This window comes from Talaromyces amestolkiae (assembly GCF_001896365.1).
Source record: "Talaromyces amestolkiae strain CIB chromosome Unknown scaffold7.1, whole genome shotgun sequence".
Classification (NCBI taxonomy): Eukaryota; Fungi; Ascomycota; class Eurotiomycetes; order Eurotiales; family Trichocomaceae; genus Talaromyces; species Talaromyces amestolkiae.
The window spans coordinates 805,567-818,258 of record NW_024468043.1 but is presented as its reverse complement, the minus strand read 5'-3'; the positions used below and the strand labels follow the sequence as shown (position 1 = coordinate 818,258).

The following is a 12,692-nucleotide window of genomic DNA, read 5'->3' as shown; positions in this document are numbered from 1 at the left end:
CCAGAATGATACTCCCTCCCTCCACCTTCTGCTGAATCATATGCTTTCCAACTTCCCTGGCACACAGAAAAGAGCCATCAAGGTTGACATCCATCAACTTCCTCCATCGAGCATACGAACAATCTTCCGCGGCCACATTATCGACTATCCCGGCGGCTGTGACCAGGACATCGATTTGCCCAAAGTCTTTGACAATTTGGGCAATGGTATATTCAACTTGGGTTTCGGAGGTAACGTCGCACGCGTATGGTCTGAGATTAAGTTCATGTTGAGATTTCTCAAGATGGGCGGTTATGTGCTCAATGGAGGACGTTGCGGCTGGAAGGGAGAGATCGATGCATGCTCTTTTCCCAGATTAGAGATATTTTATCTAGCGGAGTAAATAATGTTGAACGAACCCGTTTGCGCCAGATCGAGCGAAAGCAGTAAGAAACTCTTTTCCGAGGCCACGAGCTGCTCTGCACGGTAGGATCAGGTTTTAGCACCCTATAAACTTTGATTCCTTTTGCCCAAAGGCCAGGAATAACACAATTAACTCACCCCGTAACTAGAAATTCACAAAAAGATCTTAGCTTCCAACATAAGTAGGTACAAAACCCTTCTCAAAGATGGAAGGAAATATACTGACCGACACACGTCTTCCCTTCAAGCGAGAAACTAGGCAGTGTCCGCGGGGCTCGTGTATACTGTATATTTTGACGATATGTCGTCGATGAGAAATGACTGATCTGTGAAGTCCGAGAAGGATAAATTTTTGCTGGCCCAGCTGCCGGAGTACCAATGCTAGCGGTTGTAATGGAGGTGAATTGAGATCTGGACGAATAGGAAGGTGCACCGGTCCCAGGAACCCTTAGGAAGAAGTTCCGAAAACGATTCAAGGATTGCATCCCCTTTCTTGTTCCTGAATTCTAACTTAATCCGATTCTTTTTCAGAGAAGGGAAGAAACTCGTTGTCGTTGTTTTTAGAACCCCGCAAGGAAAAATTAGGAACAGTACGAATTCAAAAGAATTGAAATATCTCGAGAAGAATTTGTGGAGAAACACAACGAAGAGAACGTCGATTCAAGCTAGTAGCTAGAAAAAAGAAACCATATTCACCTAAACAATGCTCACCAGATCACATGGCCACTTACAGCCCCCTCCCCAATGAACTATAGACTGATCTCGACCTTCTCACCGATGCCCCTCTGTCGCCTAATGCCTATCAAGAACCCTCATTCTACTTGGAAAAAGCTAATTCGTCCGTAGGTAGTGATAATTAATCGCGGGCTGACCTGAAAAAGAGGAAGAAATTAGGGTTGTTCCCCCTCGGCAAACTTTCCTTTTTGTAGAGCCGTGCGGGGAAATTTGCATTATTGGGTCGGGGTAAATAAAACCTCTCCCATTAGTTACTTGATAAGTTAGTAAAGTCTGTACAACTTTTTATATTCAGAGTAGGGTCTATAATACACATCGATATCTCTATAAGTCTATAGCAAGAGGGGAGATACACAGTCAAATCAGCCCTCGAAAAGATTCTCATCCAACTGAACGCCCATATCCTTGGCCATGATCTTCATCTGTTTCTCGATATCGTCTTCCATTCCACCGCCCCATCCGAGTAACTGTCTGATCTTGGAGATGTAAAATACAAGATCAGATGTGAAAAGAACAAAGTGGAAGATGATGTGTCCTCCATAATTGCGGATTCGTTGAGAAAGGGGTAGGTCTGGTGACTCTACAAGAGCGCGCGATGCCCATGTCGCGGTTATCTTGACTCGATTTACGGGTGAGCCAAGGAATTGGTTGTTTCCCTGGACGATGCGGAGGTTTCGTCCGATGAAAATCAATTCACGTGGCCATTTAGTTTCATCGCCGAGGATTTCACGGATTGCTTGTCGGGCGGCTTGTTGCATTTCGTAGCTTCGGTTCGCGCGTTCTTCTTTGCTAAGTCTCTCAATGCCTTTGACTGTGGACATGTTGCCGCCACGGTAGGGGCGCAATAATGTTGCGGATGCGAAGATGTCGGGATTATTGACGCCCCATTGGCTGGCGATTTCTGTAAGAGTTTTGTTGTCGAGTGTCATGAGTGCTTTCCAGAACCTGGAGTATTGGTGTCGGAAGCTTGGGGTCATTTGGATGTAGAGACCGTGGTCAATGAGAACGATTTCGGGCTTGCCGTTAGGTTGTCGACGGACGAAGATGTTACCTGGGTGAGGGTCGCAGTGAACCCAGCCCCAAAGGAACATCTGAGCTGAGAAAAGGTCGACCATTGTCGTCATGACTTCCTTCAATGACAGACCGAGACCTCCGCGCTCCTTCCAGCCCTTCCAATGGGTACGCTCAGGTTTTATCTTCAATGATGCCACACTTCGTTTCGCAAGCTCTTCACGACTTGGGATTTGTTTGTCGGGAGGGTCCAGCGGTGTGCCATGTGATCCTGGACTGCCCTCACGCCAGCCACCTCTCCATGGACGAGTAATCGCATCTTTGTCCCACAGACGAACACCTTCAATCCACTCCGCGGTCATGACTCGCTTCGAGCTGAGTTCATGATACACCTTGGGAATGTAGACTCTGTTCCGTAGACGTGGCTCATTTGCGACAAATTCAGCCATTTTTTCACCATTCATTGCTTCGTTTTCGAAATCTGTCTCAAGAAATAGACGCTCGCTGACGAATGGAACCAAGTTGTAGAACGGAATATCGAACCATTTACTGTAAATAAACGAGACAACTCTGTTTCTGTTAGCGCCAATATCAGACTCATTAACTATTGTAAACTTACTTGAAAGCCCACAAGTCCCATTGTACCTGGGCCGCAATTTCCCTCTTTTGAATCTTGATAGCAACCTCCCGGCCATCCGCCAACCGAGCCCAATGAACCTGCGCAACACTTGCACTGGCTCTGGCCTTCCTCTCCATCACGCCCTTTGTCGGATCTCCCGTGAACGAAACACCAAAAACATCCTCTACTGATTTGCCGAAATCCTCTCTAATCACCCGCTCAACATCCTTCCAATCATTTTGCGGCGCATCATCAAACATTCGCGAAAACATCTTTTGAAACTCCGGCGGCAAGATTGCGGACTGCATGGCTATTGCCTGGCCGATCTTAAGGTATAAACCGCCATTGTGACGTAACAGATCCGATAAACGTTCTGCATTACGCTGATGAACTGCAGCGATGGACGCAGCGAATGGCGGGKTTGGTCGGAAGTTGACCTTATAATCTATAGCTACCAAAAAACCCAAAGCGAAAGTGCGAGTTGTACGCGTGAGTGAGGAGGCATAGAATGTCCTATCGATGAGGCAAATCACGCCTGTCGTCAGCGAGATGTAGAGCAATCGGCGAAGCCATTTTCGGGTTCGAGTGTATGTTTTTGCGGGAGCGGCTTTTCCGAGCGAGCTTGGAGAGGGAGGGACGAGGGGTCTAAATTCGTTGGGATGAACGAATCTGCGTTGTTGGCGAAGCTGAGAGTAGATAGACTGGCGGGGKGCGCGGACTGAATGAGTGAAGCGCCACAAAGAATGGGCAGTGCCCGAGGCTGGGAGTGGCCTCAAGGGCATGGCCGGCTTTAACAGATAACTCAAATCTACAAAACGAACGGAATGAAAAATAAGTTGATGAAATACAACCGCTGGGGGGAAAGCAGCCAGACGGTGAATTGAAGCAAGTAGTTTTGTAATCAAGCTGCCTCGTCCTAGATAAATTAACGACGTAACGGAGCTAGCATTAGACACCTTATTGATCAGGCTGCCGAATTCCGATCGGGCCGCCAACGCCGAGCTCTACTCCAGTCTACCTGGATCGAAGTGTTTCTGTTAAGTAATGTTTATATTGTCTGAAATTGCTTTTTTATGCTGATCAGAAAATATATTTCATCCCAACGGCACACGGCACTAAGCTACCAGGCATCGCACGCTCTATGCAGAATTTTGCGCGCCATCCAGTACAGTGTCCAGCCATCATGATTGCCGGATCAAGAGACTTCAAGTCACTAACTGTAGCATCGATATTCTTGACATCACTGGCAGTGGCTAGATGATATCCGCCCACAATAGCGTGGATGGGTATCTTGCTTTTATTCTTGCTCTCGTTGTTATTGTTCAATAATTTGCTGGCATATCGAGAGGTGTTTACTACACCTGCGTGACTGCAGCCCGTGAAAACGATGATTCCCTTATCTGTTCTTTATCAGTCAGGAGTATGACCTAGATTGGGCAGGGAGAAGAAAGGAGAATAGACCTTTCAAATTACACATGAGAAACCGCTCATCAGCAATCTTCTCATCGGATATCCAGTCATTCTCCGACTGATCAAATCTCAACCCAAACTTGACTCCATTTTCATACGTCGTTTCACGCGGAATTTCACCAGAGACGAGAAACATATTATCAAGAATAGCATGAGTCTCATCATGTTTATTGAGCGTCGCTCCATGGTCAGTGATTTCCTGGAAAGTCGGGTCGGCTTCAAGAGACACAATTTTGTCACCTAACGCGAAGCCGCGGTAGTCTGGACGAGATGGGTGTACGTCGACCACCACGTTTTTGTTTTCGGACTTTGCTCTCTTGGCTTGGTGGATCATATCAATCGCTTTTAACATACCTCCTACATGATCATTAGCATGATATATGATCATACCAAGGAAGAGATTACCGGAATGATCGCGATGCCAATGGGACAATACTATCAAGTCAATTTGAGATATATCGGCTTTGAGTCGTTTGACATTTTTTTCCCATGCTTGATCTTCGGGGCCGGTATCAAATAGAACTGTTCGTTTAATATCCCCTCTCGTTGCGGTCTATGCAATCTGTAAACATATATGTTTTCGTCTCAGATGTGAAGAACGTACGATCATGATAGACAAGCCATGAGCAGAACAGCAAATGTCCTCCATACGAAATTCCTTGGCCGCACCACCACGCTCACCGGGTTGAAGAGATGGCGATGTTGATAGGGCTATCAGAGGCATAGTTCCGCCGGCTAGCTGGACAGTGTCCGGCGCAGGCTGCGAGAGTGGATCCAGCTCATTGTCGATGATGACTGAAATTTCGAGGGAGTCGATCTCGATAAGAGATGGATTAGAAGGCATCATTGAGAGTAGACGTGTTTTCTAAGGCTGTGATTGGCCTACTGCGGGGTGCGGGGAAGAGTTGACGATCCAGCTTCAGTATATATCAAATCGACGATTTCTTTTCATCAGTCAATTGACTGCTTATGACGGACAGCAGTAGACTTTGTGATTAGATGGATAAAGAATTATCCATTGGTGTTTGCCCAATGGTGGATGGGAAGATGATCCGGGCTGATGTAAGACTGAGCTGAAAATAAAGTGTCAGCTCAGCGCTCGATCAGGACATTGCCCTAGTTGAATGCCTGAGGCACAACGACTATCTCCATCCTTGTATGTTAACGGGAAGCAAGTCAGAAATAATGATATTTGAACTGCAGCTCAATCGGAATCTACCTAGAGGAATATTCTTGTACACGGGCAATCACCTAATATTCATCTTCCCACGTCGGTACGTCCAATTTGCAAACCTGATTTACAGTCTCCCTCAGGCTTGGAACATTTCTTTTTTTCAAGTTTTGCAAAAAGATGGGTTTCATTTCATCACGCAGAATCCCGAGGACACGGTGACGAGCCTTAAAGTCTTCACCTCCCCGAATTCTCTCCAACGCCATGCATAAATATCGCCAATCCACGTTCGGGATGAGCCCGACTTCGTCCATTTCCACGAGATTACGAGAAGCACGCTGGCGCCAATACCTATTGTCGGCAATGATAAATGACCCCAAGGCAGATTCCAATTTTTTAATCTCCCTGTATTCCAGGAGATCCAGTATCAGGTGGAGAAGCTCGACCGGCAAGTTTGAAATTGTCTTGCAATAAGAACGTGTGAAAGGTTGTCGTTTCCGATCTGCTACTTCTCTCCTTTTTGTATGTCTACTGTCGCAACTGCGAGCAATGACTTCTTGGACCCTGGTAATTCTATACGGATCGAATTTCCTTTCTAGCTCATCGTGTTCCCGACAATAGTGTGCGAAAGCAAAATTTTGCAAAACAATGGCTGCAAATAGCTCCAAGTTGTTATTCTCGATAGAAGGGCCCAGTACCCATAAGGCTAACTTCCAACAACCCATGTGTATTGCAAAAGGCAGTTGGCGCCAATCATGTCCTTTCTCAAACCAATTATTGGAGGACTGAAGGAAAAGGTTCGTATCATATGCTAGAGTAAAATGCTCCCTCTCTGCCTTTGTCGCTTTTCTAACAGATCCAATGATGGCCTTGTTGTAATTTCTTGCGGGTGCATTTGATTTGGCGTGCAAATCATAGTGTCCCATACCGGATACCACCAGCTTTCCCTCGGCGGGATCGTACCACACTAGACGATGCGTTACTAGGTACTTGCTCGTCAAACACAGGCTCAGTTGTACTTACTTAGACGGTACAGAAAAACCCAGTGGTCAATATTCTTATTTTGAAAGACTTTCGTCTCAAGATCTGTTGCCTCCATGAAGATTACTCGTCGTTTGCGCTTAAACTTGATCCATTTCTTGTCTTCCCCATATATATCATCCTTGCATACTTGTTGTGAAAATCGATAACCAAGCAGGTCCCGGCAGATTAGACAAACAGCCATTGTCAGATTGTCTCGTAGTGGACGACTGATGTTATGTAGGCATCGCATCAATGGGAAGACCCAGGCGATTAAACAGGCCCGACTCAAAATGGATCCATGGGTCTAGCTTCATCGAACATGTCATCATTATATGTCGATTTATATCGTGACAGCGGAGTGACCGCTGCTGTAAATCTTCTGGCAGCATCCTGGAGGTTATCCTGTGGAACATATGGTTGCATTGCTCTGGGACAGATGTAAGAAAGTGGCAGCTAAACGCTCATTACTGCCTGAGGCACCACCGTCTTTTCTGACCCTCAGCTCGAATATCATTTTGAACTTGGTAAAATTGTCAACTGGACAGGAATATGGCTTTAAAAGAATCCTATTTAATGCAACTACTAATCAATATAGGTTTAGCAGCCTTGGAGATCAGACATTATGGCACAGTTCTGGTCTAGGCTAGAACAAATCTTGAATCTGCGACTCATAATTAGCAATAGCTTGACGTCTCTGGACAGTGCCTTTCGCTGTTCTGGCCAGCGGCTTTCCTGCCTCACAGAAAAAAACCCTTCTGCGGTCAATCTCCACCCAGGCCGGCGAGGAAACATTGATATCTGAGATAGTTGGCCAAAGTTCATTCAGGATCTTATCCTTCGTGTCTGCTTGCTCCTGCTCGGACATGGCCGATAAATCTGCGGCAAGTGAAGGCACAAGCTCCAACAACAAGACGATATGAGTGCGGTTGAATCCATCTAGAAGAGCTTCCTGCACGAGGCTAGCGTTCTCGGACACAATCCTTCGTTCTGCTACCGTCGGATGCCACTTCAACCCACTTGCAAAAACCTGCATATCATCAGAACGACCATAATACCTCCAAAGTCGGTGGTCCTCTCCAAACTCAGAAACAGGGGTGTAGAGATCCCCAGTATCATATTCGGCAACCTCCTTGGCGTAGTAAAAGACTGGTTGCACGCCAGTCTTCGGGTCGTTTTTGACAACTATGACGCTGTATATGCCTTCGGATTGCTCTCGAAAGTCGATATTGTTTTGCGGGTGGAAACACATTTCCCTGCAGATTCTGGGATCCCATGGCCCAGACTTGCGAATCACAGGCCACATGCCCATCTCTGTCGAGCCGCTTGTGTTGAATAATGTGATGCGGGATGCGACTTCCTCTGCATGATGCTGAGAGACTGGCCCGCCAGCCCAGAATATTGTGTTCACTCCATTCTTGACAAGTGTGTCGACCATCCATAGGTTGGCACCAAGTTGTTCTATATATGGGGGGACCAGAGTGTAAGCATCCACTTTAATATGCTCAGACGCCGCTACAGCAAGTTCAGCTGTCGGTGTAGCCAGAGCCGGTGGCATAATAATAGTCGTACCGCTGTAAAGAGCTAACAGAATAGCCACGAACAAATGACCAGCATGAAAATGAGGAAACAAGCTGAACACACGGGCTCCCAGTATGAGTCGATCAAAGCTCTCATAACCTTCGGGTGGTTCGAGATATCTCTGCAGTGCAAAACTTGCAGCCCAATCATGCGTCCAGATAACCGGTTTGGGAAATCCAGTGGTTCCAGAAGTATGAAGCACCATCCACGGCTCATCATGTGCTTCTTCAAAGGACTTCTTGTAGGGAAATGGCTGGTATTCACTGTCCAAGAAATGTGTTACCATCGGGACTTGATGTATTGGAATGTCCCCATGTTTCTCCGCAACCTGTTCAACAACCTCGGACACTGGCGTAATAATCGACGATGTCAAAATGGCCTTGCAGTCAACCGCCTTCATAAGCCTCACTTGCCCTTCGGTACTATACTTCGGTGAAGTGAACAGCATCTTGTACCCTGCCTTGACAGCTCCAACAATCAAAAGAATATGGCTCATATCGTTTGGTCCGACGTAGGCCACGGTAGGAAAGTTGGCACCAGCAGGGCCCAGCGTTTCCGTAAGCCACCATGCCACACCATTGACTGCATTTGCCAACACGGCATACGTGACAGGTCGGAATCCAGAAGCGAAGTCTGTGTGAGATATGGGCAGTTCGGCGTATAGCTTGTCCGGCTCATCCTGGGCAAGTTGGTCTACGATATTCGGAATGAGTCTGTAAGGATTTTTCGCCATAATTTTGATTTTCTCTCTGTTCCAAGGTTGTTGTTATTAGGGAATCTTCCAAGAGCGAGTGAGATCTTAGTCACAGAAATTAATCCAGTCTGTCGAGGATTGAACAGCTTAATATATAGATACTACCAGAAAACCCACTTAAACCAGTGCCGCAGCTGAGAGTAGCTGCTCCATCAATCTCAGCTCAGGCATTGATTGGTCAGTACTTCTTTTCAGCTGATCCTTCGCGATTTTTGTACGTATAAATGTATCATTACTAAGAGCTGAAAACACCCTATATCCTCCGTTCAATGCAACATGGGAGAAAAGAAATTGTGACAAGATTTCATGGGGGTTCTCTATCAATTTGTAGCATATCGATTTAAGCTCACCACGCCGAATTTAGGCATGCAGTGCGAGGAAATTCGCACTGGAGCAAACCTCAGCTCGTCTACGGAAATGAGAAATAGGGAATTAGAAAAGCCAGTGGATAATAGATCTTTACATACCGTCCGTATTATGCCAATCAAAGCAAATTTTGGATAAATCAGTCTTGTAGACAAAAAAGTTGGAGTGGCTTATGTATAAGCGTGAGAAATTCTCGGGTGGTGTGATTCTCTACCAGAGTTTGTGACTTCCTCGATATATATTTCAAAATATGAGATGTATCAGGATATATCAAAATACCTGGGTATTTATCTACTGCTTCCCATTAAGCAATCCCACAAGCCACTTCGAAACATTCTCCACCATTTGATTCGTGCACGTATGCCCCGTATTCTTCTGCACAAAATATTCGATATTGTGATACCCCTCTTCTGAAACCCTTTGCTTCACCCACTGTGCCGTAAATTTGTCCGGCACGAGTGGATCTAGCTGTCCATTCAAGATAAATGTTGGGATGTCTTTCGGGTAGGATTGTTCCACTACCTGGTCCAGTGAGGTAGTCAATTCGGCCACAGCCTTCGGCCAGCGCTGTCGTTGTTCGTCCGTCAGGATTGTGGACAACTTATCGTATGAGATGGTGTGTACGAGATCAAGGGGAACGCTGAACTCTCGCGCTGCGGCTTCAAGATCTACGCCCAGACGGGATAGCAGTAGAGAGGTGAGCTTTGGACAGCCGATGATTATTGCGACGCCGTGCAGTTTCCCCTTTAGGGCGACTGAGGAGGTCGCAACGCGCCAGGATGTGTGGCCGCCGAGAGAGATGCCGGACATGAAGTTATAGAATTTATTGAATTCAGGCAGATATGTTGGAAGGTAGTCTATCAACAATTCGTAGTCGTGGGCGCTGCCGGAGATAATGCTGAGTATGTCTTGGCTTTACGGTTGTTAGAGATGGTGCATAATTGTATAGAGGTAGAAACATACGCATGCGATTCATTACCCTCGGTCCATCCCATATTCGTCATGTCATTCAGCTGCTTATATATCAGCCACGTTTCATATAACCTGATCAGGATGGCATAGATACCTTCCGCTCCCCATGATTTCTCGCATCAATGGTAACGACAATCAACCCCGCCCCCTTCGGCGTCGGATCACTTCGCACCTGATGCAATATTTCATGAGCCAGCGCCTCACTATCCCGATACGATCGCGTTCTGCCGTGCGCAATATACAGTACCGCTAAATCGGTCCACCCTTCTTGTCGGACTTGGTTAAGGCCGTAGATGTATGTCTTGAGGCCGCCGATCTGGAGCTCAGTTTTGCTGGAGGAGGGCGTTGTGGGTTTGGGAACGAAGCTTGGTTCCATTTTGTACTTGCTTCAAAGAATTTTCTTCTGTCAGATATATTTCTGATGAATTCGGGATGGATACCGCGAACGTGTAGATGGATGTTGTTGTTGATATGGGTCATGATGATTATTAAGAGAGGGACATTGAAAAGAACTACTGCGGGTCACCAACCACCCAATAGGCGTGCTCCATTGTCGAGATGGATGGCATCATTTCTGTTGACTATTTGCTCCTAAGATGGATGATCAAATGCTTGCTTAAGTCTACTGGTTATCCCAAATCTGAAATGGAGTTACAAATATTTAAGCCGGCTGCTGCTACCACAGTCTGACCGTGCTTCTCTTCATTTAGTTGAAAGGCGCATTTATCACGAATGTTTCATTTGACTTGTCATAACTCTCAATGACCTCGGCTCCCAAAATTAATTTATAGTTAATGGCATTAACAGGAGATGGCTATTATCACCGATGGATAAATGATTCGCTAAGCTTTAAGCAGGTAGCACATCAACCCTAACAAGAGCGCCATTCGTGAGGAAACTATTCTCGCCACCAATCCAACTCCAAAGCACCCCATATAACTCGCCGTACTACCCAGCTTTCCAAGCTGCATGGTTAACAGCCTTGAAGCCTTGGAAGGGAATAAGCACGCTTATTAATGCATCGCGCCACCCAGCAAGCCAATCCACTGCTACCCTTCGGTTTCCGAGATGGATGGCGTCCCCGGCCCGAATCGACAGGATTCAGCAATTTGGCCCCCTCTTTACCTCCATATCGAATCAGGTGCTTATTATGGTTGATATATCAGATGTTCTAAAATGCGGGGACGAACGAAATGATTTATGCTTATCTATATCTATCTAGATACCCTCCAACTTGGCTCATCGATCCTCGTTGTGGATAATTGCGAATGCTTACTGTGGTATATAAGGCGGGTTGATTCCTCGTCGCAGAACCGTACGGTTACTCTTCAACTGCCTAGGTAGCGTCCCATTTATCAAAACAGTCCTCAACTTCAAATCAACCTACTCTGCATTGGATTCGATTACTTCCAAGATTCGTGACTCAACATCAACATCGACTAGCGCCAAGGTCCTCGAATATATTCAAACTATTCTATCCTCCAAATTATCAAGTTCCTGCCGTGATACAACAATTAAAATGGAATTTGTTCCAGCTCGAAGACCACCTCGTCCGTCAAATATGCTCTTGGCGATGAGCTTCTTGCTCCCGGCCATTTTGTGGATTTGCATTTACCTTTGTTTCATGTGACCGACAAGGCATACGCGAGTGAATGTGAATACGATCTCGATATTATCTACGTTCTTACAATCTTTGCCCGAGACTTATGATCTTCAGATGATCCTACGCGATACTACGCGAGACTACGCCAGAGGATTATTGAACTGGAATACAATTCCCAACATTCTCTTGAGAAAGACGACCCCCTACCTACGATACAAACTCCCACTGATCGATCCGGTAAAAGATCAAGCACCGAATCTCTACACGATGGACACGCAAACGAGCTATATTGCGGGGACACGATTATTTTATTGGACTGTCGCGAGGAATATAGAGACTATACTTGATGGTCTAAGAAAGAGCCTTGGAAGAGAAATGCAAAGCACTGAAAGCTATACCCTTTTTGCATCAACACTGTGATATCAACAGGAATTATACGACTATCTGCGTGTGTCCGACCTTGTTCTAAGACGAGTCCGCAACTCCGCAGCTGCAGCGCGATGGTTTCTTATTTACTACACCTTAATGAAGATTGATTGTAATCGAAAGCAGAATCTAATATGCGTGCAGGTAGAATAATTGGAAAGATTGGATCTTATCATCTTGTATATGTTCTAGGAGAGCGGAAGGGCATGAATTTAATGCTTTCTTGTTTTTGATTGTCTCTATATACATGAATCGTCTCTAAGACATGATTATTAATAACATGTATATTATTCCGCATACAGTTTATATGAACACAGGCAGACTATATGGTAGTAGTGCTTCGTTTGCCTGCGGCAAGACCATGGCTTGTACGGATGATTCGAGATTAAGATACACATAGTCGAAGTGAGCGACGGAGTCACCAATCGCATTGGCATCAACACGGAGCTTTGCTTTGATTGAAGGTAACCAAGTATCATACTTCTGCGCAAATCCGGCGAATTTATCGGGGTCTGGGAGTGTAGGTTTGGGGCGAAAATGGGTGCCACCTAAGGCCACTTGA

The 12,692-nt window shown here is 46.0% G+C and overlaps 2 protein-coding genes across 2 annotated transcripts; both read right to left on the bottom strand.

The window, feature by feature from the left end:
• Nucleotides 1–1,499: 1,499 nt before the first annotated feature.
• Nucleotides 1,500–5,081, bottom strand: BHQ10_004327 (uncharacterized protein; the record flags this gene model as incomplete). Its single annotated transcript, XM_040876681.1, has 6 exons — nt 1,500–2,718; nt 2,768–3,412; nt 3,879–4,167; nt 4,229–4,594; nt 4,643–4,790; nt 4,842–5,081. The coding sequence occupies 6 exons, from the start codon at nt 5,079–5,081 to the stop codon at nt 1,500–1,502; spliced, it is 2,907 nt and encodes a 968-aa protein (XP_040732831.1).
• Nucleotides 5,082–7,074: 1,993 nt separating this feature from the next.
• On the bottom strand, nt 7,075–10,477 carry BHQ10_004326 (uncharacterized protein; the record flags this gene model as incomplete). Its single annotated transcript, XM_040876680.1, has 4 exons — nt 7,075–8,758; nt 9,488–10,042; nt 10,093–10,142; nt 10,196–10,477. The coding sequence occupies 4 exons, from the start codon at nt 10,475–10,477 to the stop codon at nt 7,075–7,077; spliced, it is 2,571 nt and encodes an 856-aa protein (XP_040732830.1).
• Nucleotides 10,478–12,692: the final 2,215 nt, after the last annotated feature.